This window comes from Corticium candelabrum, chromosome 22, assembly GCF_963422355.1.
Source record: "Corticium candelabrum chromosome 22, ooCorCand1.1, whole genome shotgun sequence".
In the NCBI taxonomy this organism is placed as follows: Eukaryota; Metazoa; Porifera; class Homoscleromorpha; order Homosclerophorida; family Plakinidae; genus Corticium; species Corticium candelabrum.
In genome coordinates, this window is record NC_085106.1 from 4,978,005 (window position 1) to 4,993,466 (window position 15,462).

Here is a 15,462-nt window from a genome sequence, read left to right on the forward strand (position 1 = left end):
ACCCACACCATGTCTTGAATTACTGCTTATACTGAGGTGTGCAGATATCGAATTTATGTGACCTTTTTTAATTGAAGTGTGCTCAAGGGTCAGTATATAAAACTCCGCCCAAAATGTGGAATTACAGTACAGTACATGTTTATCACCATATCTAATATGTAGAATAATGTTAACAGATTTTGTACTAGCTGAATGTCATAAAACTCAAGCCAGATGTCACAACACTCAAGCCAGCAGCCAGTCAGTTGCCTTGCATACATAGCTGTTCTATGACATCATGCCACTAGTGCTGTAGGTAGTCGACAACTTTGACAAACCGCTTCTTCTAAACAGAAAGTACAGATTCAAACCTCGTGCAACATTTAGAAATTTGTAACAATGGGCCAACATTTATAAATAGCTAAATAATACTCACGTGTGATTCCATTTGACATAAGACAAGTCAACAGATATTACTGCTGAAACTACCCACAAAATACTAAGACAAAGTAGGTTTTAAATCTTTTGTCAGAGTATTACCAATAGGAACAGTATGTACAGTATCCTGTAAGCCAATCCTGCAGTTCTAAACACAGGGACGGCAGTCTGGCACTTGCCAGACCAATGTTCAGAAAGTTGACTTTCTCATAAGCACATTGCCCAAACTTCCGGTCATTGATGTAACTGATTAAATAAATTACATTGTTTGTTGAAAATTCAACACTCAACGGTCTTTTACCGATTAAAATGCATATTCAATTTCATACAAACTTTGTTGCAGAAGTGAACAATACAAACGATGTTTTAGTTTTCTCTGAGAACTTTTGGATTGCCAACATTTTTCTTCAGGCAAGTGTGTGCCATAGCCTGCTTGGTAATGGCGCTGCCCACTACAAATGTAAGCAGTGAGAGGTCTTTCTCTACAATGAGGAGACCTACAGGGTTAAATACAGTGTTATACAACACCATCTTCAGAGCATGTCTGGACAAGCGAGTCTAAAGACCTGTCCAGACTAGACCAGAATGGATTGCGATTGCGCTGATCATGATCCGATTGGATTAGCGAGGGTCCACACTGCTCTTTGAAAATGATACCTCCGCCTCTTTTTCGGTATCACGTAAGTGATGACCGATGTGTGCGTGTGGGTTCTTCGCTTGTGGAAAGCATTGATACAGTGACGTAAGGTGAGCAAGAATGAAGATGAGTGAGCAGGGCTAGATGTTCCAACTACACTCGTAACATATGTGAAAGTAACACCCACCTATTTCTAATTGGATTCAACAGATTGCGATCAAAACCACCTCCCGATGTGGATTGGAATTATCGTGATCAGATTGGACAGCGTTGCGGTCAGATCGCGATCCAGTTGCCAGTGCGAACAGGGCTTAAATCACCTTATAGTTCATTGCAGTGAATGAAATTAAACATTAAAAATTACAAAGAGGATTTAGATGCTTTGGACTTGAATGTCGTGGCTAGTGAGATTAGTGACATAGTCTTCTCACAGTTAATCACTGAATGTGTTCTGAAAGTGTATAACAGAAGTTATTCAATATTGTACTTATCATATAACTAGATAATCATATTATAGTCATGTGATAAAGTTATGCCTTTCAATGAAAATTTACCAATAAATGAATGTTAATAGCGACAGAGCAGAGGGTTGATATTTGTATGTACAGGTCAAAGTTGATAACTATCCAGAAATTAGCGCAGATTTTGGCAGTGAAAGTTGGCAATCAAATCAACATCAACATGTGTCGTAAAAGGTCAGCATGATCGCAATCTTCCAATCTGAGAGACATTCTGGACCTCTCTAAAGAAGCGCTTAACCTGAGTCTGCAGGCAGAGAATTTGGCTTGAGAGAAGAAAGAGCTCTGCGTCTCTGGACAACCAAGAACCCCACAGCTCACAGCATGGTTACGGCTCAGGACCTTCCTGGACCCGACAGCGCAGGAACGCCAACATCCCTGCATGAACCGATGACAACTGGCAATCTATCCACCACGAATGGCGATGAAAGACCAACTAGGGTTTCAGAAAAACCGCCTCAGTGGGCAAGTGAATAGAGCAACAAGCATGCAGGTACAAAGAATGCTACTTCTGATCACAAGCAGCAATTCAACTCCTCTTTTATCACAGAAGTCGTGCAGGAAATCCTCAAGACGATGCAAGCTTCTGGATCAGAAGACAAGGAGATGGCACCAAAGCGAGCAAAGGCATGTCAAACAACGTCATTTTGCTTGCAGATTCCAAAGACAGATCTGTACACCACTGGCTCTACATGGCAACAATATTGGCCAGTAGGGACAGTGCAATATTGAAGGGTGCAGTCAGCATATCCCGTACCCTACAAATGGGTTACGAAGATCACGAAAGGTGAGTACATTGATCTCAGTCAACTGCTAAACAAAGTAAAGGGTCCCGATAAATGGGAATAAGGGAACCACGATATTACATGGGCGATCAACGGGGAAACAAAATATCGATGTCGTAGACCAAACAGCGAGTCCCTATACACTCCCTTATTTCGTGGCTTGAGGCATGGTTGCTGTTCACAATCACAGTGGTCATTGGGATCGCGTCAAGAGTGCAGGAGCTGTTACAGTATCAACTGGATATCAAGTCGATCAGCCACGAGCTACGCTATCGCTTCTTGGCTCATTTATGACCAGCAGTTCCACAGGGCAGTCACTATGGATTCATCAAAGTGCTGGCAAAGATACCAATCTTTGGTCTATTTGTTTTACCAATCGCTCGTTCCCGGTATGCCATGCATGCCAAGAGGTTGGTCACATGGCGTCTCAATGCCCAAAAAGCCGCCGTTCCTTTCGGTACAATTCCCTTACCAGTAGGGGCCCAACAATGCAACAGTGCAATCAGATAACCACCACTCAGACAATGCCAGTATGCATATGCAAGACAACCAACCCAACCCTGCCGTGGATTCAAACAAGGCAAATGCGAGTTCATGTCCCAACACGGAGCATGCAAATTTTTCCACAGCTGCAGCAAATGTGGAGGGAAACACGCGGCTACTACATGTGACCGCCCCCAGATCAAGTGATTTGGCATTGTTGCCGCCACCTGTAGGTAACAGTAAACTAAACATTGCACTATTTCAGAAGGAACTGTTCTGGAATAGAACAGTACCCAACCCAAGTTTGATCTGATGAGTTAGTAAATAGTTTAGAATTAGGTTTCAAGATTGGTTATCGTGGGCAACGTGTTAGTGTTATGAGCACTAATTTCCAGTCTGCACGCATGAATCCCACTGTGATTACAGAGTCATTATCTGCTGAATGTAAGAATGGGTTCATGACAGGCCCATATAGAGAGCCGCCTTATGTAAACTTACAAGTCAGGGCTGGGTGTAGTCCCAAAAAGGACGGATCATGGCGGATGATCTTACACTTGTCATCCCCAGAGAATGTCAGTGTAAATGATGGAATTGACAAAACCAATACGGCCTCAAATACTCATCGATAGAAAAAGTAGTGAAGTTACTGACTGCAGTTTGCCCTGGTGCATATATGGTCAAAGTCGACTTCAAGCATGCAGTTAGGCAGTGCCCAGTCTATCCGTCAGATTGGCAGTTATTAGGCTGTTATTGGGAAGGACATTATTATGTTCATCACTGGGCTGCCATTCGATCTCAGATCTGTACTATTCCTTTTTAATTAATCAACCAGCAGAAGCCATAACATGGATACTCATTCATAACCGAGGGATACAGCATGTCATACATTACCTAGACGATTTTTTGCAGTGGCTCCTACAGCAGAGAAGCCAAAAGCATTCAAGAGTCTATTCTACAGTTGCTACACTAATTAGTTGTTGAATGGTCTCCTACAAAGATTGTGGGTCTATCTCAGGTAATGACCTTTCTTAGTATTGAAATAGATTCGGTTCGGCAATGCCTACAATTACCAGACAACAAGCAGATAGCTATTTGTGACAAATTAGGCCAGTGGCTTGTGAAGAGGTGTTGTACAGTAGATTTCAAGTTGCTTGTCGCATGAGTTGTACTACTCGTGGGAAAGTAGGTGATGATAGGTTTCATATCAAATTGCATTACAGGGTGCATAGCTGTTGATGATCATGAGTGCATGTCCCTAATTATGCTGATTCGTACTGTAGTCTAATAATCGTCATAAGGGTACATGTCGCTGCAACAAACAATTGTAGAGAGCTGTTGTTCAGTTGGATGTGTGAAGATACTTGGTGATAAATGGTGATTGCTCTAAATTGACACCAATACCAATAACTGAACCGTCAAACACACAGATTAGAATAGGATTCACTGCAAAAATGTTGAAACAGCCTATGAGGTCATTTTTGGGCTGTAATCTGTACGTGACAGTCCAACACACCTCTTGGATCTTCGTGCAATTGCGCACTCCATCTCCTGTGGTCACACCACACGTACGTGATGGAATATCACATGACTCCGTACTCACGCATCTGACCAAGTTCTTCTTGGCCGTCTACAAATAGGACAATTCCTGTTGCGGCTAGCAACTGTGTCTCAGTACCAATCAAAGTGTTTGATTCGTCAGATAAGGAGGGCAAGACATTTATTCTGAGAAGCTTGTGCTCAGCAGGACCCTTGAAGACCCTAGGTGACCTCAAGACGACGACTGCTAGTGAGCTGGAGATTGCGATACCGGAAGACGTTGGCTACATGAAAGGAAACACTAAGGTTTGGCTATGCAACGACAAGGACGCAGCTGAAATTTGTACCAGTCTTGCTAGTAGTTCTGTTACCTTTGGTGTTCCCTTACAAGTAGAGCGCAACCTGATGCATGTAAGGGTGTACAGCAGTGCAGCCAATCACTAGCAGAGAACAGTGAATGAGTCAGATGAAACGTTTGAGAAACCAAGGGCAGGATCACGGCAGTCGTCAAAAAGGAAGTGCTCTAGCGTTGATACAAAAGAACAAATAGAAGACTTGGTAGGGAACTTGCAGAGTGTGCATGGCAAACGGTTTACCAAGCTGCAATACAGGCTGTGGACGGAAATGGTGATGTCGGTACGTATCCTTCAATGGACGATCCTCCTCGTGTTCCGATGTTTCAAGTCACCAACAAACCAGCAAGACAAACTGTTGCATCAGCAGTGACTGAGATCGGGTCAGTTACTGCTACTGCTATTTCAGGTGGCCAACCTGGACAAGTGGAAACTAATGCTTGTTCTGGTACTTCTGGAGCTCGAGTGAGCCCTGGAAAAAGAGTTGATTTAAGAGGAAAGAGTTTGCAACAGCTAAGAGATCTACACGGCTTGCTAGAGCTGGGAGTGATCACACAAAAAGACTTTGACCAACAAAAAGGCATAATTATGGAAGAACTTAACAAACTGGCTTAGGTACAGTACAATTAAGCAGATTGATTACAGACAAGTAGAATTAGGAGAGTCAGCTGCATGCAGATGTAAGATCAATACGTTCATTACTTACATATAACCTGAGTGTTTTATGTAGGTCTGACAGTCAGTTGCAGTAACACATCCAAATGCTTGCAGTGCTAGTTCTCTCATAGTTACTCCTTCATCTAGAATGTGAACATTGTTTCTAGTGTAACATTTCACTTTGGAAAACACTTCCTCTATGGGATTCAGATCTGGACTGTAGGCTGGCAAATTTTTTAGTAAAACTCCAAGTCCTTGTAGCAGATTGGAAACAGAATCAATGTGGTGAATGACTGCATTGTCCATAACAATTACTGATGATGGATTGATGCTATTAAATGGCATTACGTAAGGGATAATGCTATGCCTGAGGATGTCAAGGAACATTTCTCCTGTCCCATTTGATTCTGTCAGTTTTACATCCAGTATACCATTTACTATCATAGCTGCAAGGGCATTAATTTGTTTTCCACGTACTAACAGCTTGTGACTTAGTGCTCTCTGTCCTCTCAATGCATATCGACACTTTCGAATAGAATTGCTCCTGTCGAAGCCCGTCAGATTAGACAATTTTGAGGATAAAAAAGAGGCATCTGAGCTATATAGGTCACTCTCTCCAACTCACTCCTCTGCTTTGCTACAATGCTGATTTTCTTTCGACTGAAATTGTGATGATGAAAGGAACATTTCGGCCACATGCGCTAGTAAATTGCGCCCAGCATACACATTTGATTGTTGGCTATCAACAATCAAATTGAGACATTTGACGCATTTGCAGAACGAGATATGCTTACGTACGCTTTTAACTAATCAAATGATAAATTCTATCGGACGCATTTGTAACTTTTTCGATCGGGACTCCAACTTCTCGAATATCTACAGTAGATCGCAGTTTGCAAAGCATGCTGTTTGGTTCAGTAGCTGAAACACTTATGCACAACTTACTCATACTTATCAAGCGGGTAACGCTTTTCTAGCATGACACTGAAGAGGGTTTTCTCGCCATCACATGTAACATCACGTGACATCGACAGCAGTCGGTGAAGCATTGTGGACAGCAAAACAGATCCGGACAGCGAAACATCCGGACGCCAATACCGCTTGCCTCTCTAACCTTTTAGTTGTGTTCATGTGCGACAGACCAAGTATGAACAGCTGTTTTAACCACACACCAAAGGGGCCCTGTCGTAAGAACTGGACTCAACCGTAACTTCGCGTTGCAGTTCTTGTCACTTCCATCAGCGCATGTAACCATTGCTTTTTACCGCAAATGTATGTTAGCGTGCGTCTCTGAAGTGTTGCATTAACGTAAATCTCCGAAATGTCTCTTGAAGCAATCTGCACATAGTAGCTAAACTGACATCTTTACCAGTCACATTACAAAGCTCGTCTTTTAGCTCTCTTAGATGGACACAGGGATTTCTAATTACACACTGAATAAAAGTCATATCCTCAAAGTCAGCCAATAATCTGCGAGGACCATGCCATTGCCTCCATGGCCTAACATCTTCCCAGATTCGGTAAGATTGTAGGAATCGTTGGACAGTTCTGACATCAACGTAATGTAATCTTGCAAAGACTGTCAGTTTGGCCAACTCTCGAATATGCAACATACAACTAACCATAGAAAAGCAAGGCAAATCCAAAGTAATTCCTACTACTTTTAGTGATTGGCCCTGTGCTTTATTGATGGTTATAACAAAACAGACACGCACAGGAAACTGCAACCTCCGGAATTGGAAAGGTGTGTCTGAAGGAATTGGTGGAATTCTTGGAATGAATACATTTTCATTCTTTCCTTGCCCAGTCAGTATGGTGGCTTCTATGACATGTGCCATAATCTGGTTGATAATCAGTCCTGTGCCATTACAAAGTTTGGGCACATCCAAATTTCAAAGAAGTATGACTGGGCTGCCGACGTTTAGTTTAAGCTTATGCGATGGCATGCCTGATGGTTCTATTCTAAAGCGTTCAAGAACTCAGTTGGATACCGCACAGCCTCTGTTGCATCCACAACAGTGTTGATAGACTTCAAAACCTTCTCCTCTCCCGGTAGTTGCATCAACAGGTTGGTGTTAATGATATCGACCATGTCATTTCGTGGTGAGAGAACAATATGCTCACAGAGCCACCTGTGATTCTTGTAGTTTTGATCCAAGTTTGGAAAAACCTTTCTGTACAGTCCTCAACATTCTCTACCATTCGACCTAAGCTGGGCGGTATGCTTATTAGGCCTTCACAATCAACAGGCAGTTCTCCATTGCCAACTTCTAGAAGCAGATCCAGGAGAGAAAAGACTTGTAAAGTTGGAGCAAGAATGGTTGAAGGCTTAATTAACTAGGTCATGTGACACTGACTCCGATCTATCTGAGGACTATGACTCTCAGGCAGAAAGAATAGGAGCTGGAGCCGGAAGTGCTTATAGAAGATGTGAAATGCTAGGGTCATCAGTAGGATCCAGTAAATGTCAAGGCACCAGCACTACCTTCCTGTGCATGCACAAGAAACTAATCGTTGTGTTGATTCTTATGTTGGTGCATAGAGCAAGACCATCAGTGGTCACTATAGTAGTTGCTTTTTTAGTAGAAGTGTGTTACAGCATGTAGTTGGGCTAATAGAGAGTGTTCAAAATTGAAGCCAATAACTGCATGTATTTCTATTAATTTTAATAGTAACATTCTCACAGGGGTCTCGCAGTGCTATCTATACGTACATACCGGCGATTACTGTGATACAGTACTCGTGGTAGTACTGGAACAGTATGAACTGACGAAGTCTTGGAAATTATGCTACAAAATTCTTTCTGTGTAATTACACAGTTATTTCACTACCGCAATCTCAGGGCATGCGTGTCATTGGCTGCGGGTGGAGCAAGTTGCAGGTCTCCAAGTGGCCTTCGCTTTGTGCTCAAATCAGTTGCTTGCTCCAATGTTAAGCTTCGTTTCTTGCTCCTCTTGTGGCGTTTTCGTGGACTGTCAATGTAGCGTTCTTCGAGGGCACTCCCAACGACAGAATGGATCTCAGAGGAGTAGCGTTGGTCCAAATTTGAGACAGCGGCCAGGTCTTCTACTTCCAAAAAATCGCCACAATTGTCAACTATCTCCCTAATAGTTTGGTTTGTGACAATTGACTGGGGCCCCAAGAACACTCTTCCATTCCTTTTGAAGGTTCTCTCTTGCCATGAAGCCAGGGCCCAAGGAGTATGCTCTTTTCTGCATCCGTCACCTGAAAATCGCAAACCGTTTCTTGGAGCGGATACAGGAACTAACTATGAGTTACTCACGTTTTGCCATTTGTGTTTCCTGGAATGGCGAGCTAAACATGTGTGGTGAGTCTGTTGTGGCACGATATAGCCATTTGGGTCTACGGTTTCCACAGTGCATCCTGTGCAGCATAGGCTGGATTCATGGATAGGAATTTCTTCAAAGTCTAGGGCAGTCAGAAGGCCTCTTCTAATGCAGCCTCCTCCTAGGATGCTGTTTATGTGGATGTCCTTGGTCTTGTTTCTAAGTTCTTTGGGATGGAACACAATGGCTGCAGTTGACTTATGGCCATCTCTTCCTGCTCTTCCTATCATCTGCACCAAAGCAATGATTGCAAATGTTACCACATTAGAAATGCAACAACCTACTTGAAACCAATCTTTAATATTAGATTGTAATCCCAAATTCACTACCATGTGTGAATTAACATCAGGAATGTCAATGCCCTGCCAACAACACTTGGAGATTACTCTACTAGTCTACTTTACCCTATACTCTATGGAATAGAGACTTCTCACCATGCCAAAGCCAATTGTGGCTATTACCACCAAACTCTTGCCTGCATTTCCACCTGCCATCTGGTGTCAGCTCTGAGCCTGGAATGATGGAGGCCAACTTGCAAACCCCTTGATGACAGACATTGCCATAACTTTACTGCTTTCACTTTCTGCTGAACATAGACAATAGTTTTGGGGAAACTCTCACGTGACATTAACCCAAACAGCGAGGATAGAATGGCCTTCTGCATGTAAAGGCCAATGTGATAATTACAATGTGACCTTGCAGCTGACAATATAATGCAACAACTTGCATATAAAAAGATGTTGGGCCGATTCGGTTGGTATGAAACAAGCACCTTTCTAGTCATACAGAGAGACTGGCTAATCTCTCTTAGCATTTTGCTAGGTGCTGTAGCAGTCATTGCAATGACAGGAAATTGGAGAAAACTCCTAAGCCCCTACAACACATTATGAGGGTCATGTAAGCAACGGTGGAATACATGTAATTGTACCAGCAACAGATGCAGTGTGCTTCATCCACAGCAATTAACCCTATTAAGTTTTTTGCAATAAGATTTGCTGAAACACTCCAGCCAGACCTTGCTAAGAGCAGTCTAAGGGGACATGAAGACTATAGAAACGAGGGCAATTAAGCTCATAGATGCATTGTAGGTACTTGAAGTAAATATGTTTGAACTCACTGAATTTGTTGCTGGTAATATACTGAGCTGCTTGGCCAGCAGTCAGTGACGGAGAACTGAGTGGAATAGCAGCTGCAGGCACTTGTAATTTTTTAGAGTTTCGACCTAATCATTAATCTGGTTAGAAAACTAGGATCAATCGTATACATATTTCTAATGCAACTGGTCATTCATCAGCGAATTCAAGGGACTGATGACAAGGCCACACTTCTTCTCCAGTGCTAAGACTGGCAGTTGGTAACACGGGAACTTTCCACTGCCCGTGGTCATCCGAACGACAACGTCCTGGCCCTACATGATGGCGAGGGATGCTTCAAGCTGGCCTCTGCACAGTGAACGGTATCCATAGACCTCTCGCAGAACACAACACAGCTTCTCAACGTGTCCGATTTGAAATTGGCACTCAACTAGCTATGCATAGGCATGTGCATTAGATTTGTGAAGGTAGACATCTGTACAAAATATGTCCGTCATGGGCTGTGTTATCCTATACTATACTCTGCTAGCCGGAGCAGTTTTGACAAGAGGATCGTGCATGTGCATGATGGCCGTGATTTGTGGGCCCAGGCGACTGACCTGTACTAGCGCTTTGTAGACAAGATGCTAGGTTCTGGGCTAATCTACCACCTTCTGTGTTGTTTAACAGAGTCTTTGCAACCTATTAGAAATTAGCTGAGACCAGCAGACTGAGCTAAATAACTTAATTAGACTCAAAACATGTCACATGATGAGATGTGGTACTAGTCGTCCTTCGCACTGAGGCTAACCACACGTGTGAAACCACATGGACCTACACACGTGACAGCTAACGGACGTGGTGTAGCAATCTAGCCCGGAGGAGGACTGGGCACAAGTATAGCTAGCCTTGAAATTCCAGACCAGAGAGCGCGCGAAGCGCGCAAAGTCTAGTCTGACCACAACGCTACTAATGATGTCGGAAGTACTTATCAAAAGCGATGCTAAATGGTAGTCTAACAGCATAGGATCGTTTTACCTAGATTAACGTATCATTTGTAAATACAATGAGATCTCACGAACGAAGAAGAGATGTCTGCAGTGTTTGCGGTGGTATCTTGGTAGACGGCACAAAGCCACGACTCTTTGATTCTTCGGCACACCGCTAGCTACTCTAACAACTCGACTAGCCAGACTACCACTCGACCAGTTGTCAAAGGTGATGGTCCAGCGACGCTGCTGTGCATGTCCTCTCACCGCAAGCTTGAAAAGATCGAAGAACTGAAGCTGAAACTAAAACTAAGATAGTGCGTGCACCAGAGTCTTCATTACAGCTCTGGCGTGCACTTAGCTGCCACGAAAATTTCACATGCATGCAATCAGCATTAGTCACTTAGTATAACTAATTATTGCTAAACCAATCACAATTTACAACTGAAATTCCGGTTCTAAGATGCTGATTGGCCTAGAAGGCTATTTCCAAAATCATTTTAGTACCGTTCTGGTCCAGACTAGAGTTCGCGCGGCTCTCTGGTCTGAAAGTTCGAGGCTAGAGTCTAGCTTTTTGGATCCAGTCAGATCCTGCATAAAGTCATGTCTTCTGTTTAGACAGCCATAATGTCTATAAGCACCTCTGCGGTGGCGTTTGCCTCCAGTGCTTACAAGAGCCTTACGAACCAGACTGATCTGGTTGCATGAGCATAACACAATAATAATAATAATAATAATAATAATAATAATAATAATAATAATAATAATAGTCACCACCGTGGCTTAGTGGTTAGTGACAATGGCTACCACTCCATGGTTTGGGGGTTCAAACCCCAGTGATGATAGTAAATTATGAAACTTGTCTGTGTTTCTCTCTCATGTTTCTCTAGCTTTATCCATGAGACTATGACTCATTTCAGTCGTTGGGGAGTTTCTGTGGTCTGGCGAACAGTCCGTTGACGATGAAGTCCAGTGCTTTCCTGGTGGTCGTTGATATCCACTAGGCGTGCTGTATCGAGTACGCGGTCACCGTAATGCCTGCAATCTATATCGAATTGGCTAGTCATTGATCGCCGTATGGACTACACGGAAACATGTACCCCGCTGGGCTCACCTGCCGGGTTGGTGGGCGCCCAGATGGGGTAAAGACCCCACTTGCCCATTATGGAGGGGCATAACGACACATAATAATAATAAGTCACCGCCGTGGCTTAGTGCTTAGTGACAATGGCTACCACTCCATGGTTTGGGGTTCAAACCCCAGTGACAACAGTAATTATGAACTTGTCTGTCTTTCTTTCTCATGTTTCTTTATCTTTATCCATGAGACTATGACTCGTTTCAGTTGTTGGGGAGTTTCTGTGGTCTGGCGAACGGTCCGTTGACAATGACGTTCAGTGCTTTCCTGGTGGTCATTGATATCCACTAGGCGTGCTGTCTCAATGTTCGCGGTCACCGTAATGCCTGCAATCTATATTGAATTGGCTAGTCACTGATCGACGTATGGACTGCACGGAAACATATACCCTGCTGGGCTCACCTGCCGGGTTGGTGGGTGCCCAGATGGGGGTAAAGACCCCACTCGCCCATTATGGAGGGGAATAACGACACAACAATAATAATAACAATAAGTCTTACGTTTCCTTCATGAAAGTGTCAAGAGTTATCTTGTCTACTTCAGTTCCCGCTGGGTGTTCGTTGAAAGAGCTGACTCCAAAGTTCTTGAGAGCTGATCATGATCAACAGTTGGTCACACTTATATACAAACCAGATGCAGTTGTTTGTTTATCATCATTTCTCACCTTCTAGATATTGCTTTCTCGTAATGTAACCTCGATGTGTTACGTCAAACATGCCAAACATTGCTCGGATATTGTTGTCTTGAAACAAACAAGGTGCATCATGCCTCTCCCCTTCTCGTTTGTCTTTCAGTTCTTGTATGTACTGTACCATGAATTCTTTTGGATTATCTACCAATTATAAAATTTTGATTGTACAGCGTCTTGAATAAATTAGGTCGCTGTAGGCATCATCACCTGGTCTATGGTGTACGATGGCAGCTGTTAGGTTAGTGAAGAAGTCTCTTAGTCTGTGATCTGTAACATAGTCTTCTGCGTCGGCCTGCCGATTTATTGATTCTCTCGCACGCAATGAACTCGACATCGGCTGTTGCGGGTTGTTACCGGTTGCAATGCAACCAGTGATATTACAGAAATCCCGGATAGACGGTTGTACAGTGCATAGAAATTATCAGTGACGCCCACACACTCTCACACGCGCGCTAGCCTCGCGTGACGAGACGATTCATGTACCCTGGATGTGATTGCGAAGACGTCTGCTCCGTCGGTTGTTTGTGCCTTTTGTCCAATGGTTCTGTTTGTAATAGCGATGGCTGTTTAATCTCAACTGGAGAGGACGGCGGACCGCTACTAGAGTGCAACTCAAACTGTTCATGCAACAGCAACTGTCCAAACAGATGCGTCCAGAGCGGACGAGGATGCAAAAATCATTTACAAGTGTTTCAGACGGCACGGAAAGGTGTAGGAGTGGTGACCAAGCAAGCCATCGCTCAACATCGATACGTATGTGACTACAGCGGGGAGATTATTCGCAAGTCAGAGGCGACGCGGAGAGCAAAGATATACGGCAGAGACGAAGCAAATTACATTTTCACACTAAGAGAGCATGTAGCATCAAGAGGAATCATATGCACGTACGTTGATGCAACTGCTAGTGACTGCATTTCGAAATTCATCAACCATTCCTGTGATCCTAACCTGATGATGCTCCCTGTGCGTGTAGACTCCATTCTACCCACGTTGGCATTGTTCGCTGTCAGAAATATAGAGGCAGACGAGGAACTGGTATTTGACTACAGTGGAGGGGAACAAGAAGATGAAGCAAACTACGAGGGATGTGATAGAATTGTATGCTACTGTGACTCACAAAATTGTAGGGGATACCTGCCATATAATAAGACACTATTCTAAGGTCTAAGGCTACTCCCTGAAGCAAGCGTTTCAGATACAGTACAGTGGACACTACTATATAACAGGCATGCACAAATCCACTATAGAGCACAGTTAGATATGATGATACTGATAGAGGTCTGTTTTAATCCGTTCTTAATTAATGCTGCTCATGAGACATGATGTCGACTTCAACTTCCACTTGCTCTGATGTAGGGTTTCCTGTAGGTTGTTCGTTGACCTGTTGCTCGATTACTACTTGATTCATAACTTGAGCAGTCGCAACTTGTTCAACATTGATGTTTATTTGACCCGTTTCATCACCATGTGTGACACTGGCCACCTCTACCTGATGGTTAGCAGTCGGAATCATAACATGCTCACTCGCCAACGCACTCTGCAGCATCTCTTGACTAATGGGTATATTAATTAGTTGTGTGCCAGATGCAGGGTCTTGACTAATAAGAGTGGCAACTGAGCCAGCTTCCCCTTGTTGTAGTACGGCTGTAAACTGGGTACTACTGAGTGTGCCACTACCTGATACAGCAGCTGCAAGAGCACTGATAGCCGAGTTTGAAGCTTCTGAGGTGACAATTCCTTCCTGAGATACAGCAACTTCAGCCAGAGTTGAGATCTCTGACTGAGGAATGGCCTGCATGGAAACAGTGGCAGGAAGAGTGTCTGTCTGTTCAAGCGTGTGTTGTAATATCATGGTGCCATCGGGCTGTAGATGATGTAGAACGACTTCTCCTAGATGCCTCGAATGACGCAATTCTTTCTCAGCTTCCATCTCTACTTCTGACTTGTCACAAGTCACAAGGTCTAACCTATTGTGGTATTGATAACATGATCTGACAATTGATCTCAGTGCATCTGTCCAAGATTGTTGTTCCTTCTGCTGCTCTGATCTCACATCACTGCGTACGTTCTGCCACGGAACCGTATCTGGCCACCACGCTGGCTTCATCTCTTCTTTTCCCCATCCTGGCTTGCCTCTCTGTAAGGAAGCTTTCAACATGTCAGGAATAAACGCTCGTAGCTGTGCTTGCGTCATCTTGTCCAGAGGCACAGGATTCCCCTCAACAACCAGCGCAGGAAGGTCGAACTTATCACCATGACTCGGTTGCGGTAATAACTGATTCTGAGCAGCTACGTTGAGCTCCTTCATAATGGTTTCCTTGTGTTCTCGCACGATCCCCTCAAGGGGCGCCGCACCAAACACTTTGAACGTCGACGACCCTGACGCAGATTTCGTAGCGCACGTAACAACAACAGCTTGTTGACCAACACGAGTAGTGTATTCATCAACAGTTGTCTTCAGTTTCTTCAGCAAACGAGCTGCCTGTCGCTTGCGAATGGCGGGATTCGCCTCAAACGACATCGAGCGCTTTCTCTTCAGTCCGAGACAGTCGTGTGCACGTCCACCATCAGCTGCAGTGTATGCCAAACCCATAGGACCGATATCACCATCTTCCGCCTTTGTGTGAAGCATCGAGTCATGAGAGTGATGAGTGTGATGTGCATGGTGACTGTGAGCCTGCTCGATTGACTCAAACGTCACGCCGCTGTCCACCGCTTCGCCAATAACGTCAACGCCCGTTGAGGCCTGCGTAGTCGGATCAGCTGTACTAGCCATTCTGCGCAAACCGCCACCTAACTGTGATGCGCTTGAGCACAACGGTTTTTTGACAGAGAAAC

General features: G+C 44.0%; 3 protein-coding genes across 3 annotated transcripts; 1 reads left to right on the forward strand and 2 right to left on the reverse strand.

The window, feature by feature from the left end:
* Positions 1–8,662: 8,662 nt before the first annotated feature.
* Positions 8,663–13,001, reverse strand: LOC134197539 (EF-hand calcium-binding domain-containing protein 10-like). Its single transcript, XM_062666883.1, has 4 exons — positions 12,832–13,001; positions 12,598–12,765; positions 12,434–12,524; positions 8,663–8,963 (listed from the first exon to the last, which is right to left on the reverse strand). The coding sequence occupies exons 1-4, from the start codon at positions 12,956–12,958 to the stop codon at positions 8,960–8,962; spliced, it is 390 nt and encodes a 129-aa protein (XP_062522867.1). The 5' UTR covers positions 12,959–13,001; the 3' UTR covers positions 8,663–8,959.
* Positions 13,002–13,086: 85 nt separating this feature from the next.
* On the forward strand, positions 13,087–13,947 carry LOC134197342 (histone-lysine N-methyltransferase SETMAR-like). The gene is made up of 2 exons (XM_062666642.1): positions 13,087–13,508; positions 13,598–13,947. Exons 1-2 carry the CDS (start codon positions 13,102–13,104, stop codon positions 13,665–13,667), a joined length of 477 nt encoding a protein of 158 aa, XP_062522626.1. The 5' UTR covers positions 13,087–13,101; the 3' UTR covers positions 13,668–13,947.
* On the reverse strand, positions 13,746–15,400 carry LOC134197060 (DNA-binding protein P3A2-like). Its single transcript, XM_062666301.1, has one exon. It carries the CDS (start codon positions 15,398–15,400, stop codon positions 13,925–13,927), a length of 1,476 nt encoding a protein of 491 aa, XP_062522285.1. The 3' UTR covers positions 13,746–13,924.
* Between the last annotated feature and the right edge of the window lie 62 nt (positions 15,401–15,462).